Source organism: Astatotilapia calliptera, chromosome 19 (genome assembly GCF_900246225.1).
Source record: "Astatotilapia calliptera chromosome 19, fAstCal1.2, whole genome shotgun sequence".
In the NCBI taxonomy this organism is placed as follows: Eukaryota; Metazoa; Chordata; class Actinopteri; order Cichliformes; family Cichlidae; genus Astatotilapia; species Astatotilapia calliptera.
Genome location: NC_039320.1, coordinates 17,707,633 through 17,729,814, shown reverse-complemented (window position 1 = coordinate 17,729,814; position 22,182 = coordinate 17,707,633). Strand labels below are relative to the sequence as shown.

The 22,182-nt window shown below is 38.1% G+C and overlaps 2 protein-coding genes across 5 annotated transcripts in view; one reads left to right on the top strand and one right to left on the bottom strand.

Moving 5' to 3' along the window:
• The window catches only part of sptb (spectrin, beta, erythrocytic), a 41,917-nt gene extending 36,228 nt beyond the window's left edge, over positions 1-5,689 (top strand). For both annotated transcript variants that reach the window (XM_026151320.1, XM_026151319.1), the window contains 3 exons: positions 325-498; positions 2,551-2,593; positions 3,086-5,689. In XM_026151320.1, coding sequence (XP_026007105.1) covers positions 325-498; positions 2,551-2,593; positions 3,086-3,277 — 409 coding nt within the window. In that variant the 3' untranslated portion in view covers positions 3,278-5,689. The remainder of the gene's footprint in view (positions 1-324; positions 499-2,550; positions 2,594-3,085) is intronic.
• Positions 5,690-6,155: 466 nt separating this feature from the next.
• snap23.1 (synaptosome associated protein 23.1) lies at positions 6,156-19,725 on the bottom strand. Of its 3 annotated transcripts, XM_026152159.1 has the most exons (9): positions 19,649-19,725; positions 19,180-19,323; positions 14,997-15,111; positions 11,938-11,979; positions 11,272-11,320; positions 10,331-10,448; positions 8,891-9,064; positions 8,636-8,780; positions 6,156-8,259 (listed from the first exon to the last, which is right to left on the bottom strand). In XM_026152159.1, exons 3-9 carry the CDS (start codon positions 15,051-15,053, stop codon positions 8,197-8,199), a joined length of 648 nt encoding a protein of 215 aa, XP_026007944.1. In that variant the 5' UTR covers positions 15,054-15,111; positions 19,180-19,323; positions 19,649-19,725; the 3' UTR covers positions 6,156-8,196. The 3 variants fall into 3 exon arrangements, with proteins under 3 accessions (XP_026007944.1, XP_026007943.1, XP_026007942.1); XM_026152158.1 differs by lacking the exons at positions 19,180-19,323; positions 19,649-19,725 and adding an exon at positions 18,982-19,158; XM_026152157.1 differs by lacking the exons at positions 19,180-19,323; positions 19,649-19,725 and adding an exon at positions 18,275-18,463.
• Between the last annotated feature and the right edge of the window lie 2,457 nt (positions 19,726-22,182).

Below are 22,182 nucleotides of genomic sequence, written 5' to 3'. Positions count from 1 at the left end.
GGATCAGTTCTGCTTTAAATCAATTTTTCAATAGACAAGCCGCCAAAAGTAGCCCTACAATAAAAGTGCTTTTTGTCAGGGATCTTGCAGGGCTTCATTACAAGAAATTATTATTACTCCTATTTAAAGATAGAACAACCCACTGTTTTGCAATAAGTGCTTATTTAAAATGAATGTTCACAAAATAAAGTCTCGATGGATTGGTGAGGTAGCTGCTCTTTAATGGGGATTAAATGAAATTCATTTCGTGTTCTTGCCAGAAATTAACCTGAAATGATGTTAAAGTCCTTCTTTTTCCTGCTCCTGCCTCTTCTTCGCTGTCAGGTCATGGAACAACTTGTACTGTGTGCTAAAGCCCGGTCAGCTCTCAGTCTATAAGGATGCCAAAAGCTTTGGCCACGGAACGACGTATCATGGCGAGGATCCCCTGCCCCTCACCAACGCCAACTGGGAGATCCTCACCAACTACAAGAAAAAGAAGCATGTCGCCAAACTACGGTAAGAATTACATCATAGGTTTACCTGAGTCATGTTATTCGGAAAGGTAAATATACGATATAAGACCTTATTAAATTGACTTATTAAGAGCAACAAGAAAAGGTGGTTTGTACTTGTATTCTCCAGGGTTCTTTATTTTGAGAAGCAAAAGGTGCTATAAAAATTCACCTGACTGAAATTTCATTACATTTACTGGAAGTTAGTAGAGACATCGGGAATACACCCCTCAGCCCCCGGTCCTATTTACAGCTGAGAAATAGCCCTTTGTCACCAAAACCTCTTCAGCTTAGTAACCATTATTCAAATGGGGAGTTATTCAAACAGATTTAGAGATACGGAAAAGTGGATTTTTTTCCTTTACCTTTGGACAGAGGTAAGCTGTTTCTAAACTCACCACTTTCTGACTGCAGTGTTATATTTAACAGTGTTATATGGATGTTGGTATTACCATTTAACATTTGCAAAGGGAGCAAAAGAAAAAAAAAACATTTCCCAAAGCTCCCTTTAAACTGATAAGAGATAGAAGCTAAATGCAAACTCACATTCCTCACGCATACAAGTCTTAATCAATACACGTTGAATTTAGTTGAATAGATTAAATTCTCTGCTCAGAATGGATTGTACCACTGAAGGTTTACTTTAGCAAGTTTTTACCTTGGTGTGGTTCTCTGGTTTTTAAAAATCAACCACAGCCTCTTGATTTTTCATGAAGGAAAAAACAGGCAGCCAAGACAGATTTATATGCAAATTACAAATGAATATAAGCACTGCTCAGCTCTTTGATAAAATGGTCTTAGATCCTAACTGGTTAGATATTAATTGTCATAAGGAATTGTCAGAGTTTGTTAAATTCTGACTTTTAAAGTTTTGGTATCACTCAACAGCCATGGGTTGTCCTAAGCAGCTGACTGAAGTTCTGAAACTAAAGACTGCTGGTGTCTACAAAGCAGCTAATATATCAATGTGCTTTCAGCTTGCAATTTACAAAACCCAAAGAGCCATTAAAAAAGAAAATCATAGTTAAGGCAAACTGTGGAAGACATTAAAAAGTATGGGAGACCAAGAAAACTTCCAGAAAAAAACAAACAAAACTACAAATCTGCTTCACACTACAGCATTGATGCACAAACATGGTTCACATAGAAGAGTCCTCAGAGGGATAAACTAGGCAGATCAATTTAAGATTGAGTCCTATTTGAATCAAAGAAGCCTGAAAAAAAGCACCTTGGCAACTGTAAAACATGGGATTTAATATATTCTGCTTTAGGGTGGTGTGGTAGTCGTTGGCAGGAAACACTGCACTGATATTAACAAATTCTGAATACGAATGTTTTTGTCTCAGGGCGTCAAATACTGCTGCTCTCTGTATACACACGAGGTGGCCTTCAGCACTGATGCCTTGGGGACATATGGGCCCCTTTACAACATTAATCTCTGGCATTGTTAGATGTTGAGAAATAATAGTCTAGTATTGAAGAGCATGTGTTATAAGGATCAAGAGGTGGCTTTGGAGTTTGACATCCATTAGGCAGCAGTTGATTTAATCCACTGTTTTATTTTTGCTTCTGGGTTAGGTTAGCAACTAAAAAGTAATTGCTAAGGTTTGGTAAAAGATCATGGTGTGAATTAAAATATCCCCCCTCGCATCAACTCTAGAGCTAGAAAACATCAAGGTCACCCAGTGTGACCTTTACAAGCATCCATAAATAATTATTTATCATTACTGGCTAAACCAGGTGCAAGTTGGACAACTGGTGCATAATCTTAATTTTGCCAGCGCCTTTGACAAAATGGCAATATCTGACACCATGGTTCATTGCACCATATGTGCAATAAAGAGCATGCATTTGCTTTAATAACATGACTTCCACTCAAACATCTAGTGGTTGTTAAGAAATACGCAGACAGGCAAAACTTGGCACGCAGTAAAAGAGTTTTTCACTTATTTGCCAATTTCAGGGAAATGTCTGGATGTTAACATGATTTCATTCTGGCGATTTTAATGTAAAACATAAGTGCTTCTAATATTTATATAATTTTAACCTTTTACAGGCTTGGAGATGGCAGCGAATTTTTGTTCCAGTGTAAAGACGAGGTGAGTTGAATTACATCGGACTTTCTCCTGGACTTGAATTATTCTGGTCAAAAGGCATCTTATATAATGGCTGACCCTATGTAAAGCAGTAATCACAGGTTGCAATGCTACAGATAGCAGTTACGCATTTGCATTTAATTTTCCGAACTGTTTCCGTTTAGCATTGCTGTCCATGTCTAAGTAATTTGGCAAGGTTGTAGAATGTGACATAAATAAGGTTATTCGTGTTTCTTTCTGAATCACTATCAGCTAGTGAGAAATTTACCCTACGGGAATCATTAAGCCTCACAGAATAAGAATGCTGACAGTGAGTTTGTCTTTATCTACATTACCCCAGTTTAACCTCACCAGCATTTCAAGTTTCATTGTTAAAAGCGTGGCCACCTCTGCTTGTTTATGCTAATAGACTGGGAGACCAAAACACTCACTGCCCCTCTGGAGGTGGACTTGCCTTTCTAAGCTGCTGCGATGTGTGCGTGTGTTTAATTTCAGGAAGAGCTCCAGCGTTGGAGCCAGGCCATGGAAAAGGCCGTTCAGCCCCTGGCAGCAGAGGAGGCATCGGGGCCCTCGGGGGCCAAAGCCCAGAGCCTGCCCCCTCCCTCCTCCTCAGCTGCACTCCCTGAGCCCAGCTCTGCCAAGAAAGACAAGGAGAAGAAGTTTAGCCGCTTTGCCAAGAAGAAGTGAAAGAGACGGGAAGGCCATCAGGAGGAGGGGGTTGTCTAGGCAACCTGGGAAGAGAAAGTATTATGTGTACAATCAATCAAAGTATGCTTTTTGTCACTAGATTTTCTATATTATTTTGTGAGAATTACCATAAATATTGTAGTTAAAGTCATCACTCTTTTGCCTGTATTTAAGCCAGTGTATGTCTACAATGGTCCACCGTTTTTGTTTGTTCTTTTTAGGAAAAGCCAAATTCAAAGCATTAAATTAAAGCACAGGAATGCTCCTCTTCACACACAACCAAAGAATGTTTGTAAAACTTTTCATTTTGATAATTTAGCTGAAGTTTTTTTGTCTTTTTTTTTTTGTTTCACTAAGGCATGCTTTGATATAGCCATGTATAACATGAAGGCCTGTAATGAAGATGACTCAAGAGTACTGAAAAGTACTTTTAATAACCTGCCTTATCAAATGGTTGTGAACTGTAATACTGTGCTGTTTGAATTTGGAGCACTAAATGCTACGTAAAGAACCAGAGTTTAATAATCCTTTTTTTTTCTTTTTTTTTTTAAAAGAGCTTTGTAAATGGCATGTAAGATTTGGGGATGAGAAAACCTCAGCATAGTGCTGTACAGTATATACACACACACTCTCCAAGTATATCTGCAGTTATGCAAACTAAATGCTCTATGCACTGTGAATGATTGACTTGATTTGAAATTGCTTACCAACATTGCACGAGCGGTCATGTGACACCACAATGTGTCAGTTTTGAATAAGGACCCATTCAGGTTTATTCTCAATTGAACTGTGGCAGTCTGTCAGCTTGAAATATATTTAACACTTGTGTAAACTTAAATTTCAGAGCTATCCATCAACATATACCGTATATACATATATATATGCAGATGCATGAAGTATGCTATACATTAGTTTGATATGGTGCTATTGTCATATTCTTAAAACTTCAAACAAGACCAACTTGACCTACCTTGTTTGTCTTCAAATTTGGCTTGTAGGGACACACGTAAAAAGTGTTGGAATATCTGAGGGGTGCTTCATAAAGGTGGCTCAGAAAAGCAGTAGTTATTCAGGTTTACATGCATCAAGAATCAATAGCATTTACAGTCACAGATCATCTTAATTACCCTTTTAAAATGCACAAAAAAAAAAGCAGAAATAAGCACAAACACTGCCATGTACAAAAGACAGCTTTTGTTATGGAGTTGTAGGTCAGTGATGAGCTCAGACTCACAAAATAGGGATCAAATCTGCAACACTGAACTGTTCATTTGCAGGGCTTTACCTGTAATTATGACTTCACGGCTTCCCATGAGAGTAGTTTTTCTTTGTGCAGTTCAAGCTAAAACTTCAAGTGCAGTTCAAGTTTTGTTGTAACGAAATATAAAAAGCAAATGTTTTTTTTTTTTTAAATCAGAACTTCTCCATCTTTGAATTTTACTACTTGGTTTGTGAAAACATGATACTGGATAAATGCCTTCAGGTTTGTACTTTTTAATTACAGAAACATGCTGACCCAAATAAGGCTAAATAAAAATATGGGTCAAGAAGACAAAAAAGCACAAGCCAAGTATTTAATCTGACAAATGGGTCACGATCAAAGACAAAGTACAGGGGGTAAATGACTACACAGAGGTGCAAAACAACTATGAAAATAAGACCATGCAGCAGCACAACATGATGGGAGGTTAGGGGCTTTTTACATGTACTGCATTTGCCCCAGAACCCCCATTATGTGTTCATGCCCATGTACGCCTCTCTTGATTTATTAAAAAAAAAAAAGCAGCACCTTCAACCAGCAGTCCTTGCTTTATGAAACACCCCTCTAGTCTTGCAAGTTGGACTTTATTCATTACACAAATAGAAATGCTAAAAGACGACAAAATGTTAGCATCAGGATGAACTAGAATTTAAACCAGGTGCTGTTATTCACGAAAGCAGTTTACAAGAGCCTGCATCATTATTTGAAGTTTTATAGAACTAGCCAAAGTCTAGAAAAGCAAAGGGTTGCATGAGCCTTTCCTGCTTTTCCACACCACACAACAGGACCAGGCATGCTCCCCAACCAAGGATCGTACAGTAGCCGTACGGAGCTGAAGGAATGTGTTTTTAATATGAATGTAAGGAGTGGAAATAAGTTCATATGGGAATTTCCAACAATAAAGCCATTACAGAAATCAGCATTTCAATTAAAAGTATGTACAGTACATGGATCTGCATTTATACTTTGATGCCAGGATGGGGACTGTCAGTCTCACTGCCGTTTTGCCTTGTCCCCGAATTATGATCCAACTCAAGTGACCTCACTGAAGCGATGGAAGTCAAATCTAGGAGGATAAATGTTCAGCTCAAGTGTTTTCTAGTAAACATGGTAGCATCTCTGTCTACAGATTAAAGCAATTGTTAAAGCCATGATCTTCTTGTGGCTGTATGAACACAAACTACAGAAGCTTTTGTGCGCCGTGTGCCAGCAGAACATCGTGACCATGCTACTCAAATTTTTTAGCACCTCAAAATGTTTTGAGACTTGCATCCCACAGATTCACTATGCTTTCTGTTGGTCGATATATCTACAGATTGACACTTCGACTTTGTCACCTTCATCCACAGTTATTCCTTCACACCTTCCCTACCTGCCTTTTCAGTTTAGTGGTTTTTAAAAATTGCATTTTGTACTTTCCAGGTATGTAAAATATCCAAAAATGTTGACCCTACAAAAAAACAAAAAAACCAAAAAAAAAAAAACCAAAACATTTTGAAATAAAGTTAAATTAAAATTATGATAATATACAAGCTTGTTTTTGTTTTTTTTAAACAAATGCAGTCTTTAATTATTGTCACTACATCAAAAAAAAAAAAAAAAAAAAAGTGCATTCAATTGAATTTCAGAAGAGATTTATTGAGTATAAACAATTCAACAGTGGCAAGCGTGAAACAGAAGGCATTTTCACTTTGAGCAGTCATCCGCTCACCGAGCTAATTTCAGATAAGATGAGCTCCATATGAACATATTTAAAATACACAAAACTGTTGTATTTACATTCCAGTGGCTGTGGGTGAAACAATGAATAAACAGCTTCCAGACAGCAAGGCAGCTTTAGAATAGACTAATTAGATCCGAGCTCATACGTAACAGGCTGAGGATGATCACTTATAGCAATACAAAGCCCTGAAAACAGTTCATTTCAATCCTTACAAACTGAGTAGGTATATGCCTGCAGCACAGCATGCAAATTAGCATTTTTCTTCAAAACAAATAAGAAGATTCATACGAGAGATACTTTGGGCACATTGTATCCCTTTATCAATGGCCAATTTTCCTCAGCGAGCCTTAATACAACCCACCAGGACTTATTGTGCCTGTGTTTACCCCTTTAACAACTTTCACTTACATGTATACTTTTTGCATTTTTGCTGCCAGCGACGATTTCTCAGCCTGGCTACAGCTTCGACAACACAAATTTAAATTCTCCTTTCAATCGTCAGATGATATTGTACCATAGCTGTGCTGTAAAAACTATTTACACATGTAAGAGGAGCATTTTACGATGCAGCGGCTGTTACAACACAACCGTACATCGTGTATAAGATTGATTGGGTTCCTACAGATTTCACCACTTTTTATTATAGGTTATTGTTTTTAAAATGCCAAGATTTTAGTAACCAACTGGCCTGAACCTAGCACATAAAGAGACCTCACAACAGGTTAAACAATGCTCATCTGTGGTTCAGAACTGAACAGTTCCACAATTATCAAATTGCCCTGCACAGGTTGTTATGTCTCCTCTTGTAAGCTACTAATCTCCATTAACCATTAAGAGGAAACAAAGTTAAGAAATTAGATTAATTGCCTCTAGTCATCCTGTTAAACAGTATTTACATCAACACTGTGATCAAAGTGAAGAAACGGTGAACATAGAAGAGAGCAGTTCACCTACTGTTACATATCCCAAGTTCAGTGTTATTGTGAAGTAAACTAATTGCTTCAGGGCAGGTAATGATAAACAGACCTCATGATCCTTGCAGACCTTCCTTCTCATAAGAAGAACGAGTGATTGCTATACAATGTTTCTAACCACAGGTCATCTCTTTGTAGCAAGTAATTACAATGACCTTAACTCCCCATCTATCAGAAATTTTAAGTAGTAACAACATCAAAATTCTTTCATTCAGGTACAACATTAGATTTTTATTTTTATTTTTATTTTTTTAAATAGCCCTTTTATATGAACAGGCATAAATGGCATGGGAACAAAGTGTTAAAGAGAACTTTATTCGCAAGTCATTTCTGCTTCATGAGTAATTAAATAAGCAAATAATATCAAAGCATTACACATGATACAATAAACCTAATTACACAATGATAAGGAGTATGTATAAGGATTTGAGTAAGATTCATTTCAGACCAGAGTTGATGTTTCCTTTTAAACTACATGAGGCTTTATGGAGACAACAGCTCATCAGTTTTGATGAGTTAACGGTCACATCAACAAAACAGCTCATTCTTGACTTAGATGAGAAACAAAAAACAAAACAACAAAACGGAAAGCAGCAAATGTGCCACTTCCCTCCCTGTGAAGGTTACATGCATGTAGTTTGGTATCAAACAGCAGTGATAGGCAGTCAGCCACTTACTGAAGTATCTCACACTGTTTCTCACGGTCCAGCATGACTAGGCATGTGTGTAAAAGGGTGTGAATAGTGGTGGACAGTCCAAGAAGTTGTCTTCACTCTACGTACAACTTAGTGCGATAAGGGCAGGCACACTACTGGCAAAACTTCTTCATGAGAGAATTTCTTTTTACTTGCAAAGTATGTTTGCAGATGCGCACAAATATACAGTGTGTGTGTGTGTGTGTGTGTGTGTGTGGCGAGAGAGGCTCAAGGTTGATGAAACTAGCAGAAGCGGGATTTCTCATCTATTTGATGAGCTTGTTGGCCCTCTGGTTTGCTTCATCAATGCGCAGCTTGTTCATGTCCGCCTAAAGACACAGACAGGTGGAAAGGGGCAGTTATACAGCTGTTTTTCCTTCCCCAAGTAGCAATTTATTATCAGTTGTAAATTTTTATGAGTAAGTTTCCATTCTCTTCCTCTGTAAGAACATATGCATGTTTGTGAATGTTTTTACAAAAATCTGATATACATGAGGGGGTAACAGCCCATCATATGAAGCAATGAGTCGACGCAGACATGAGCATCAACTACATACAATTCAAATTATTTAGGGGGGAGTGTAGAAAACAAACAAACAAATAAAAAAAAACAGCAACTAAGTGTTTTATGGATCAGTAAAGTAAATTTACTTGGACCCCTTTTCACATTTACTAGAGGTTCATGTGATTTTAAGCCGTTTTTACCTTGTCGTTGATGCGGTCAATCTGTTTGTTCTGCTTGTCTATCTCACTTCCCATGTCCACAGCAAGGCTTTTCAAGTTGCCAATGATGCTGCCGACCGCCTCCAAATTCTCCTCCATTTCATCTTCACGTGCATCATTGGTTATTCTGTTATACATATGCAAAGTATACATATGTTCTGTTAAATTGACTGCAATAGTTTTGGCAACACCAAAAAGTTCAAGACTTTTAGCAATATAAAATAACCAGGACAGTACCTCTGGATGTATGGGCCTGATGGTCCCGCAGCATTAACCTGGGCAGCCTGGCCATTGCGGACGCCTGAAGGCTGCTTTGAGACCACTTTTGAGCCATCTGCATCATTTTCACCTTCAGTTCCTCCAGTACCCCAGGTACGCTTATACCGTGAGTCATTCTCGATTGATGACACTCTGGAGCGAAAAAACAAAACAAAAAAACAGCGTGTCAGGATGCATGAACAAATGCAGAAGTACTTAAATTCAGTCACTGCAACAATTACATATGTTCAGTAATAGCCATGAAACTCAAAGGATTCCCTACCTTATATCTTGATAATCAAAGAATCTTCTTCTCCAAAGTGAAAGCATTTTGGGAAGATTTTTTTTGCATGTTAAAACCATCATAGGATCTCAATGTGCACACAAAGTGACACTCCAAAATCATCGCTGCATGGAGGATTTTAAGTGCATTTAGCCCAGATGAGTATGCGGCTCACATTAAGAAGTTGGCTGGAACACCATCACATTTCCTATCTGTCCATTAATGATTGGAAATGCTCACAAATTTAATCAGCAATCTTCTCACCACGAAATGTACATTTGCCAAGCAGAGAGTTTTTTTTCTCCTTATGTCAACACACACAGACATTGTGAGCCACATTTGGGCCACAGCAGCCAATCAAGTATTCGTGAGAAATGTTCCTGACTGACCACTGATATTGTGGAGATCTTTAAGCAAATAATATTCAATATTTTAAGAGTTGTAAGCAAGAGGGTCACAAAGCTAAAACATACATTTTCTGAGGGTCTTGTTAATTTTCCTTGAAAATGTGAATGAATAAAGCCCCATGTTCACAACTTAGCCGTTTAAAGTTCACATTACATACATTTACGCTCTAGACAGGACTGTCCAGAGCGTAAACGTAAATGTTTAGTATCCTTTAAAGGATTAATACTTAGAATACTCTATAGATTCTCGGGAGAAATGCTGCTTGGGAGATAAGTGCTGCCCTCTCATTCTAAAAAAAAACAAACAAACAAAAACAAACAACCTGCATTGCTTTGAATTTTTAAAAATTCAACCAAATATTCTGCAACCAAGTCCAGCTTTTGTATTAAGGAGCAAAACTGAAAGGTTTTATGTCAATGCAAACAGTAGCAAAGTAATTCAATTGTCACTTAACATGCATAGAAGAAATTAGTGCAATTTTTACTTTTGTACAACACCAAAATAAAAATAACAGGTTGTACTGTAAAATGCAGTTTTCTCAGCTTTACACAGACTGCTTGTGTGTTTGCTTTGTATCATTGTGAACCCCCATAAAAAAACAGTCACGTACACACAATGAACATACAAGCCACCACAGCACAAAAAAAAAAAAAAAAAAAAAAAAAGGGTGTTATGGATCCAAAAGTCAGTGATTTAGATCTCTCGGCAGCTCCAAGTATACACTATACCTATCACAGGGGCAGACACAGATGCCACAGCACTTTGAGAGGTCGGTAAGGTTTTTCTCAGCCTGTCTCATGTCCTGGTTGATCTGATCCATGCCTCGCTCCACACGGCTCAGCTGTTCTAAAACAGACAGGCACAGCACACCATGTCAAACTCTGCTTGCTATGCACTAGAAAACGGTTGTAAATTGTGTTTTAAATATCACCTTGATTTATTCATTTTTAGAATAGATTTAATTATACTAAATGATCCCTGGGGGAATTTTCAAACTGGGTCAATAACTGGGCCACTGCAGCAGAAAAGAGGCATATTGTAAAAATACTGCAGTTAGTACAATAAATAAATACAAATACACAATTGTTTAGCATGGAACATAAACCTGAAACAGCACTCGAAAGTTAAAGCAAATCTTACTCAAATAAAAAGTATAACAATGGCCAATTTTTATGAATGGTGAATTTCAGTACGACAATGAATATATTTGCCTGGATGCTGCAAATTCAGATGTGTAAACCCCCCAACTTAACACAACACTATAGCGTGCCTGCAGCCACTGTTGTTGGTGCAAATTAATTCATCTCATGTCTAGAAAGTAAATATTTCTACTGGCATAACATTCTCAAGCATCTTTACACATTCTTTTCTTGCAATTTATGTTTTGTTTTGGTTAAATACCAAAAATTTTGTACAATCTTGACTTCCTTTGGTGCAAAATAAATAAATAAAATTTTAATCAGGAAATCTGTACTCTTAAATCATCAAAATTAGAAAAAAAACTGTCATTAAAGGCTATGCTCTTTGGCTGATTTTGACTACCAAGTATTTTTTTTTTCTTTTTAAATCAACAAATGACTCAGCAATTCCTTAAACTTAATCATTAGCATCCAGTAATTGTCTTGATAATACCACAAATATTTAACAGAAAAAAAACATCTTCATCTACCTCCTTGTTGGTCCAACATCACCACTGTGTTGACGCCTGTTTGTTTGCTCTGAAAAACAAGTTAAAAAGTCAAATGTCTACAAATTAATTTATGCATTTAAAATATGGTAAATGGCCTGCATTTGTATAGCGCTTTTCTAGTCCATAGGACCCCAAAGCGCTTTACACTACATTCAGTCATTCACCCATTCACACACACATTCACACACTGGCGATGGCAAGCTACATTGTAGCCACAGCTGCCCTGGGGCGCACTGACAGAGTTTGTTAGATTTCAGAATTAGGATAAAAGGGAAGTGGCCATTTTATCTTGTGTCCTTGTTCTGGTCTACAGCTCAAGCACACAAACCCTCCAGCTCACACAGCCTCTCTCAGAGAGCAGAACAAGGACCAACATTTCTGGTTTCAGCCAAAAAACTGACAGGTAGTAACAAATGCTTTGCTAAAGCAACAGCACAGTCTAGGCATCTCCAATCAGGGTTTGGGCATTTAAATACTAACAAAAATATAAATCTGGATGCTTAATCAAGCCACAGTTCTTGATCCCACCTCAGGTAATGGCCTACGACAAAAACAAAAAACAAAACCTGTCTGGCTGCTACAGCAAGACTCCACTGAATATATCACAGTGGTTTATTGGCAAGAGCAAAATCAATAAAGTCTCACCTCTTCTGCCATCTGTAGCATCCTCCGTGTGCTTTCAAGTGACTTTAAAACAAAAGACAAACAGAAGGCATTAGAGTGTAACGAGAATTCAAGGTTCTAGTTAAAAGTAATCTGTAAACAGACTGAAAAAACTCAAGTAGTAACTGTAGTTACACCTAAGACTTCTTATGCTGCATTGGTTTATCTGGCTCAATTAGTGTGCAATCCCATGCTACAAATAAGAGGCAGCTAACAGGGCAGTGTTCTGTGAACTTAAGTATAGATATAGTTTTAAAACTTGGATTGCTTAACTGCTAATGTAAACAGATACACTGATTATTGTGCGAGAGAGAACGAGAGACAGAGAGAGAACGAGAGATAGAGAACGAGAGAGAGAGAACGAGAGAGAGAAAATCAGGAAAGTGGAAAGATGCAAGTGATAAGCAAAACAGGGAAGATGCTACACATCTGATATTCACAGATAAATGAAAGTAGATACCAGCAAATTTATAAAACCACATTTAAGAGTATGGAGCTGTAGGTTAATATGGTATACTGTCTGATTTAATTTCCCTGCACTCTAAGAGCACTGCTCAGCTGTAAGCTCCTCAGCACTGTGCAGTCATTGGGGGAGAAGTGTATGCACTAACAGCAATAGAGCTGATAGTGAACACTGATTCACTCAGACTCCTTCAACACAAAATTAAATCTGACAACTCTGAACTGATGGCTTTTTTTTTTTTTAATTCTTAAAGAAAAACTAACTCATTCCTTGTTCCAGTCAATCAGTTGTGAGGATGTGCTGTATTTCTGTCGTATGTTGTTAATTGAAATGTTTGAGCATCCTGACATGGTATACTGGCGTCACTTTTTTAATGTGCACAAAAGCTTAAGATTTCCAAGGATAGCGTGGACAACAATACAAATACACCCACAGACACAAAGTGACGGCGGTGAACTGGAATGCAGTCGGTTCAGGTGAGTTACAGCTTTTGTTTCTCTATTAATAGTAAACGCAGTGAAGAGAACAGAGCATCCAGAGGAGTGGAGGACTGAAGCACATATGCGACTTCATTGTTACCATCACTAATGAACTGCTAACGAGAGCGCGAGGACCAGATTTCTCATTCTCTGTGTTATGTTTGCTCTGAATACATTAATCAGTGAGCTGAGAAACAGACAAACACAGAATTGGCGAGAGGGATATGATGAGCTCAGCCAGGTTTCTGTTGGCTTAGCCAGAACATCACTTGGGTGGATAAACATTACATTATGTCTCCCAAAATCCTTGAACTTGGCTAATTAAGCTTGAAACCACTGTCTTAGCCAAATTTTCCAGATCGGGATGCTGCGACAATTCTTTGAGAAACAGATGAATCCTGAGGTGTTTCTGTTATTTGTTAGGAATGGCTTAATTGAAAGTAAAGTTAGGTGAGGTGCATGACAGTTGTTATTCTACACACAGAGAAGCAGAAAATTGCTTATGGGTATTAACTGGCTGCAATATGTCAGGATTATCAGAAAATATCACAAATATTTAACTAATTTTACAGCCTCGAGGGTCTTTAAACCTAGTTTTTTTGACTGCAAAACAGCCGTGATATTAGAAAGACACCTCATATTTAGCTTCCTAAAGATAATCTGGTCTTATAACCAATTCCTGTAATGCCCTGACACATTACCAGTCCCTGCATGACAGTGTTTCAGGTATGATATGAGTGGTTACCCAAAGCCAGAGTGGTAAGCATTAGCAGAAGGACCCTCCCAAGCCCTGTCCCTTCCTCTTTTCTCCTACGTCAACCAGGCAGCAGCAGACAGAAGAAAGATTAAAAGAAGATTGCAGGTTAAGTCAGAAAGCACACAAAGAGAAAAAGAAACAAAAGCCACAGATAATTAGTACAGTAAAAATTACATGAAGGTGAAGTGCACAGCTACAAGCCCAGCTAGCAGGTTAATTTGCTTCCATTTGATTCAGATGGCTGATTATATGATACCCTGAAGTGCTGATTAAACAATTATCTCCCTGATAATAAAACACTAAGATATAGCTGATAACATTTAAACTGTCAAAACCAGAGGGGTAAGGGAGCTATCAGGTTAAATTAGGCGTAAAGTTATACACACACGCGTGCGCACACACAGGCACATGCATGCGCACACTTCCTATGAATACTGTTAGTGGTTTAAATATTTCAGATTTGTTGCTTATACTTATGAATACTATATAAAATATTCAAGAGCTTTCCTGCCAGAGTTAAAATAAGATGACCAATATCTCTCTCGGGTATTTATGCCAAATTTGGAGCTATAGCTTATGTTCTTTTCTAAGGATTCAAAAACCAACTTTCATAGGTGCTAGCTGGTGGATAGTTTTAACCTTCAGTCAGACCCTGGTTATTTCTCCTGCACACAAGCTAACTGTGGTTTTGCATGCGGGACGTAATAGCTGCCCGGACTTACAATGCTAGCCTTCTGGATGCCTAGCATTGGTTTGTCATCAAGCGACACTCAATGAAAATCCCTTTTTATATTCAAACTGTGATCACTTATTGAATGCTGTCTGGGGATAAACAATTTCTAAGTCATTACCCAATTATTTATTGGGAAGTTTCCTGAAGAATTATGTGATTTACAACTAATTATTAGGAATTCTTGGCTGCTGTAATGAAATGCTAAGTTTGAATCCAAGTAAACATTCATTCATTACTAATTTAATTTTTATATAAACTTGGCTTGTCTCTAGGCAGATTTCTACCATTTATACTACACTGACCCTACCCAACCCTACAAATACATATACTAGTCCTTTATACTGGTAAGTAAATGGAATACATTCAGCAGATGTGTTTTGCCTTGTAGCCAAATTAAATTGACGCGTCTAGGAAAATTTATACTGAAAAGCTCATATACAGAGCATATAAGCAAACTTATGAAGTGCCTCCCTTTCAGCATAATCCATTTCCCTGCATGACATTCGTACATTTACAAACTCTACATTACAAACTCACTTTAAGGAAGTTTCACAGTTCGACAGATGATGACACAATGGATGTGAGTATGCATTGTTTAGGAGTCAGTACCTCATCAGTCACTTGGTTGGCCCTAATCGCCATCTGTTCCACAGTCATGTCATCCATGTTGCTGGTGTCCTGTTTGGAGGCTCCTCCCGTCTTACTGAGCTCAATAGTCTGAGGCCTGCAAGAGGGGCAGAGTTCAAAGGTCACTAAATAGCATCAGAGTGCATCAATTATCATGAAATTGCAACTTATTTTTTAAGTTGAGCACAGTTGCCATGTGAACTTTGCAAGTGTTAACAAAATTTAAAGAACAAAAAACAAACATGGTTATATAATATGTAACTTATATAATATGTAATAAGCTTCTTTTACATGAATTTCCTGCAATAAAACAGCTGATATATCAAGGCTTCTGATGCAGCCACGATATCGACAATAGCAGATGAAGGATATCAAGGCCACACTTCCCGTTCACCAGTCATTATCAAAACAAACCAATGGTTTCCGACCTTTTAACCAAAGCCTGTTGAATAGGAGAAGTGGAAACCTGATATTTTCAGGTATCAAAATGATGTTGCTTGCAGATACTGTTTATATTGTGCTTACAGATGTGTGCTTATAGAGATTACAACTCATTAAATGTTCGGTCTACTTTGTTTCCTGGCTTGTTCGTAGATAAATCTACCAGAAAAACTGTGATAAGTTGTGGTGGAAAGTTTCCTCACATTGACAACCTGCTACAAAGTTATCAAATCTGATTTGACAACATTTTTTACAGCAGTGAACCATAAATGTAGAACAATTAATGTTTTAAAAAAATAAGGATAAATGAATCCATCTGTTAAGATTTGGAAAGACCACAAAATAAAAGAAAAAAAAAAAGGCTCAGTGTTTTACATTACTAAAAATAGAGGACGCATTTACAAAGGTTAAGCATTTAAATGTGCAATCAATGTTCACCTTGTTTGTATCCATCATATGGAGAGGGAAAGAAAAGATGCAAAATCCAAACAAATCTCTTTTCCTTCCCCTGAAGGAGTGTTGCGAGTCTGGACACAGAGCTGGCTTAGTGATAAGGCATGTAAAGCTTAGCAGTGGGATGGCTAGTAGAATCATGTATGCCAACAATGAGGGAACTTTGATGTGGAGCTTATGATATGGAAATCAGAGGCGTGAGACTGGATAGTGACAACTAGCAGGAAACACTTATCGTGCCTGCCTACGATACATAAAAGTGAATTTAAATCACTGGTTATTATTAGACATTTTAAGGTTGCAGCTCAGTGAAATAACCAGTAAAAGTTTATAAAAAGCACATGAAATAAAGTCCTTAAGGAATATTTAGAGGTTTACGGTGGTATTTACATTTGTTAACTTATTCGACTACAACTAAGTGATGAGCTTGTGATTTTCTTCAGAATTTTCAAAATGCATCAACCTCCCGCTGCATGAAACAGATGCAGTGTACGTCACTAAATAAAATTGGAAAAGGAAAAATCATGATACCATAAACTGATATAACAAAATAAAAAGTGAGTTTTTACATCTTAAGTCAGTACCAGAGCTACTTTTAACACAGAACTGTGAAAATGAAGTGCATAAATACCTAAAACACAGCTATGCTGCTACATTAGAATAATTATATAACAGCAGATGCTCTCTGTGGTTGGTTTAACACGAAACTAATGACAAAATGTGATTATAAGATAACAGGCTGTGCACTCACTAGTATCTTTATGGTCGGCATATGTACTGAAACACTAAATCAACTTAATTAGAACAGTATAACATCCATAAAATCCATGTCCTGTCATATATCCATAAAAAAGGTGCCTTGTAATGTGAATCAAACAACTTTCCTTCCTCTGTGTTAAACACTGAATTCTTAAGAAGCTTCATTGTCAGTTACTCAGTCACCAAAAACTGGTAATGCCTGAGAACAAAGGCATTACCAGTTTTACTGCTATAATCTTGGATGTGATTAACTTCCAGAGCTGGTCACATCAGGATGCACAAGTCCATGTTTGCCAGCTCAGTGCATGCTCTGTTCAGATCAACATTCAGATTTCATGATCATGCACAATTTGTAAAAACAGCAGGCTAGGCATGAGGCAGTATCATCAAGAAGCTGTGAACAGCAGCAGGAAGAGCTGACCGTGTCTAGCAACTAAAACCCAGAAAGTGTGAAAACTGCCTGTTTTTTTGTGCCCTCTGTAGTTTTCAAACAATGCAGAGTATGAATAGTTCAGTCAAAACAAGACAGATGAAAACAGATCAGAAGAAAATGCTTATGTTTGTTAGAGATCTAAAAACAAGATACACGAGGAACAAGCTGTCTCCCAACTTGTATTGTGCATTTCAGTACAATTCATTTAGAGGAACAAAGTGTGTTAATTGTTGCAGTTATAATTTGGATCACATAATGAGTGATGTTAGCTCGTGCAGGAGTTTAGCAGATACAAATCCAATCCAAACAAAATTACTTTGTCAGGTGACCTTCATGCAGTCTCGTATCATGGGATATGCTAAAAATGACTGGCGTAATGGCCTCAGACAAGCTTTGGTGAACAAGGCAACATTAGATAAAGCTCATCATAACCAAAGAATTAAGCTTGTTTTCCTATCACTGTACTGTCAAGGGCAGAAGCAGTAAACTGTAAAAACAAAGCTGAATCATTTACTCCAAGGCTAGAGTTTTTAGATGCAAACACTGCTGCTTTTTCCCCCCTCATTTTTCCTGTCATCTGCTTTTCCTTGTTAACATTCAAGTGGCATTTTCCTGTTTTGCAAATAACCCCTGAACTTCAAGTTCCCTTTCAAACCTGCAGCCCCTAAACATCCTGAGGGGAAAAGGAAAGGAAAAAAGAAAAAACAAAATACGGATAGTCTACTTGGCAGACAGTGCAGAGGATTTAATGTTGTTGACTCTGCTTTTTGGACAAGAGTGCACTTTATTCACTCAGACTTCACTGCCTTTTCTGACCGATTATTGGACTTGGCAAGACACTGATGTGAGTTTACAACTATAACAATGAAGGTGGACTCCTTTACACACCTACACTCTTTAGATAGCCACGATGAGGGCAGATGAACATGTCAGCGATACATAATAAATGTGACAGTAAAAGCAGAGCTTTTTATAAACTGATAGCAAATGTTCTCTGTGTTTAGCCACATATGTGACTAGATTTACTAAGTATATGACTTAAATATTATATTTTGTTTATTTGCACCCCAAACTACGTACCCAACCCTTAAATTCATTCCACAGTTAATACAAACAGAAAAATGTTAGTTCAGAGGAACAAAGGAAATAATACAACCGAGGCTAAAGAACATACCGATTCATGTTGCAGTTTCTTCACTTGACCAAGCACAAGTGGCAAACACCACACAGGGAAATGCGTTTCTTGTTCTTCTACCCAAACCTGTTCCTCCAGATTTGATTGGAGCACAGGTGGCGTCTTATTCCAATCACGTTGAACACATATCCTCATTTCACTCTTGATGTTTTATTTTCTTTAAACAATCAGACAGAAGCTATTGTTCAACGATTTGTCCTTACAGGCTGTCTTGAATAAAGACAACCTATTTATTATGCCGAGGAGGAAAGTGTGTCATGTTTTGGGTCATGTTTTGGGTAGGAGGGTTGACTAATAACAAACAAGGGGACCTATGACATCATACCAGACAGGCAAAGCCTAAACTGCGACATTTGATTCAACTATTTGTAAACGATAAAAGCATTCTTCAAGACAGAAGACTGAGGAAAATACGACATGTGGTTAATGATTCCTGCTGTAACACGTATCCACACACCTGACTGTGGTTAACTGCCAAGTGGCCACGTAACGTGGATCACTTGATAAACAGGTGAAAAAGCATTACAAGAAACCCCCGTAGTTTCAGGCAGTGTCCCACACCCATTACACTATCACTGGGGCCGAGAGGTTTCCAAAACAAAACTTCTTAAACGCAATGAAAAAGTTACAAAAGAGGAAGAGACAAATGTCAAACAGTTTATCAAAGCGAATTAAACTTGTCTTACATTGTCTGAAAACTTGCAGTGGTGCTCAGCTATCGCAAAGAGGGTAAAATCCGAGAGGGTAATTTCTTAAACAGGCTAATGTACGTGCTGGCCTGCTAGTTAGCTAGTTCCGCTTTCTTGTCAACTAACGCTAACACTGAAACAGCTGTGTTGAGAGGAAAGTGTAGATAGATATTTTCCAAGGGAGTAAATACTTACAGTTAACCCTCCTTGTTTTTTTAAAAAAAAAAGATGACCTGAAAACTCCTCCTTCTTGACGGTATGTGAACTTGGCGCTGGCAACTCCCGAATTCCTTCACTGGTTCCGCTGTCTGTCCGAAGTTACGATGGTGCTTTCAAATGCTGTCGGAAATATGAAAACTCAAAACTTTCAATGGACCTTGCATCCCACGTGTTGCCCAGAATGATTTGAGGCACGGCATGCATTATTTCTCTCCCTATAGGTTTAACAATCTAAAACTGAAAAAGTAGTCTAGTTCTCAGGTAGTCAACTTTACATGAAAAGTTGACTTAAATATAACTGTTAAACTACTTGTGTTTTTTGTCTGTGTTTATCTTTCAGCTGCTGTATACTGATTTAACAAAATCACGAGATAATACAACTTGTGTGAAGTTACTTGGCTTTCAATTTTTCTTTCTTGCTAATCAATTTTCTTTGTGGCCTTACTGTGCATCAAACTGCGACTCATAGAGAAGTGAGCGTTCCGTCAGCACTGAACGCAACACTTAATGATGCGCGTGTCCTGTCATATGACTCCAGAGGAAAAAGAAGAAGAAGAAAAAAAGCGCTGCTCATTTTCCCCACATGAGTGCAGCATTTACCCTTCACCTGGACCTCCCCCCCTCGCCCCCTCGCCCCTCCCCTCTTCTGGGTATTTTACATGAAGACAGACTGTTGGATATTTTTCATAGTGTTTCTAAGCGATGCTCTGAAATCCGAGCCTCTAGCAAAGAATCTGCTGTGTAATTCCCCAAGTTTTATGGTTTAAACCACAAAAGCCTTTTGAAGGTGACTGCAAAGACACCGGGCAGAGTGCCAGCCACAATATCAGCTGACAGTGTCTAAAAGGCAAGTTTTATTTTTCTCTCTAACTGGAGCTAAATATTTTCCCTGTTGGGTCACCTATAGCTAAATATGTACAAGCTGAAAAGCCTGTTATAGCTCCAAATTTGCACAAGGGATGCTCCAACGTTGCCCTCACCAAACTGGCCATGGTGCCTGAATGATTCTTAGCTCTCTCTGCCCATGTATCTTTTATAGAGTCTACATAGCATGCATTATTCAGCAATAACACACGGCCCATCTGGACTCCTGCAAATGTGTTTGTGCATGTGTCTATGTAAGGGTGTTGGGGTCCATAGTTAACTTTCTTGCTGTGCCATTTCACCATTTCACGCCACATCCAACAGTGCCTGAAGAGCTGAAATTATTTCTTCTGTAATTACAACTAAGGTATAATGTGTGTGTGTGTGTGTGTGTGCGCGCGCACGCGTGTGTGTGTGTAAGAGAGAGGGAGAGGAAGGTAAGGGCAAAGAATAGAAAGAGAAATATATTAGGTGAATGTGTAATAGTGACTGCAGATGGCACATTGAGGAACAAGCTCTTTCATCATCCTGTTCCTCATTAATAGAGATGGGAGTGCTGCCCTAATTCCATAATTCCTAAATCATGCTAGTTAGTTGAGTATGAGGAGACAAAAATACAAGGGAGAGAGGAGAATAGATTAGCCTATACCCTAATAATGTGTTTGAGAGCGCAAGGAAGCATCAGAAGAGGAGATGAAGGGGGAAAGGGAAAGAGGGGGGGAGAAAAATGGAGATCGCCATCTGTATTTCCTCGGTTGCTTTTTGATTGTTGCCAAAACTAACATCATATAGGCCAAGTTTATTCTCGCCAACTATTGTCCCATGTGTATGGCAGCCAGTGAAAATAGATAAAATAATCAAGTGATTAATTAGATCTGGAAGAGAATACATGGGGATATAAAAGAGCGTGTCTGAGTATGTGTGTCAGTGACATAGCCCTGATTTCTTGTTTCTCGTGATTTCAAGGAGCACATCTGTTCATTTCTGGCGCCGCTCCAGTTGGATCGTACATCCATCTTTCCTCACACAAGGACCGAGACGTGGGAATGTTTCAAGGCCTTGCTTGATCGGGCTTAATTTAACATTAGGCTAATTCCGCTGATACCTGATACTTGTCAGGACAACGAATTGGCTGACCAAGCGTGCATCTCAATATTCAGAGATAATTTCATTCCCTCGTCTCCTTTTCACTGCAGTCTACTCTTTCTCCATTTGAATTGAGCTCTCATGTGAAGCAATTTGAAGGAAACTAGAGACATCGATAGCCATTAGCCCGCTTTGCACAGGAGGGCCAAACATGGAAAGCCAAAGCTCATCTATTATTCATGTGCCTCAGTTTTCCCCCAAAACAACATTTCTGATATTCTTTTTACATCTCGTTGCCAAAAGCGACAAGTCAGTAGTTTCAAATAACGCTTTTAAAACAAAGCTGATGAGTGTTTCAAGCTAGCACTAGCCCTTACAAACCCCAAAAGGGAAAAGTGCCCATTGTCTGTCTGGCTGTTTATGTCCGGATATGGGGAAAACCTAACAAGCTTAAGTGAACATTTCATTTTGACTTATTAAACATTAAACTTTCTTGTTAGATCAGTCCAGCTGCAGAGACAGTGGAATGGTCACAATCTTCCTCCTCCAACCAGCATTACATCCATGTTTGTTCAGACTTGACCTTTGACCTTTCATACTCAAATGTTTATGCTTTTAGACATTTGTCAGTGTGTGAATTCTCGATTTATAGGTTAAAAGGTCTGGGAAGGGGTACAAAATAAATGTAGGGTAATAAATTGATGAATTCTACAACAATTGTTTTTTAAGTTAGAAAACTAATTCTCATTGATTTACTTTTTGCTTTCTTTTAAACAGTTTAACAGTTAACGCTTACTTAAATGACAGCTTGTGTAAAGGGAAAATCATCATCAATGTTGGTGAAAATTAAAACAAGTCGTAAACAAACGGCTCAAAGTTTCCACTCAATTCCGGCTTATAATGTTATAGAATTTAAAGACAGTCTAAAAATAGAAGTAAAATATTAAGACACACTGTTGTGAAATATTAAGGATTTGAGATAACCCCCTACTGAGATAAACAGCTGAAGACAGTTGCTCAGATGCCATA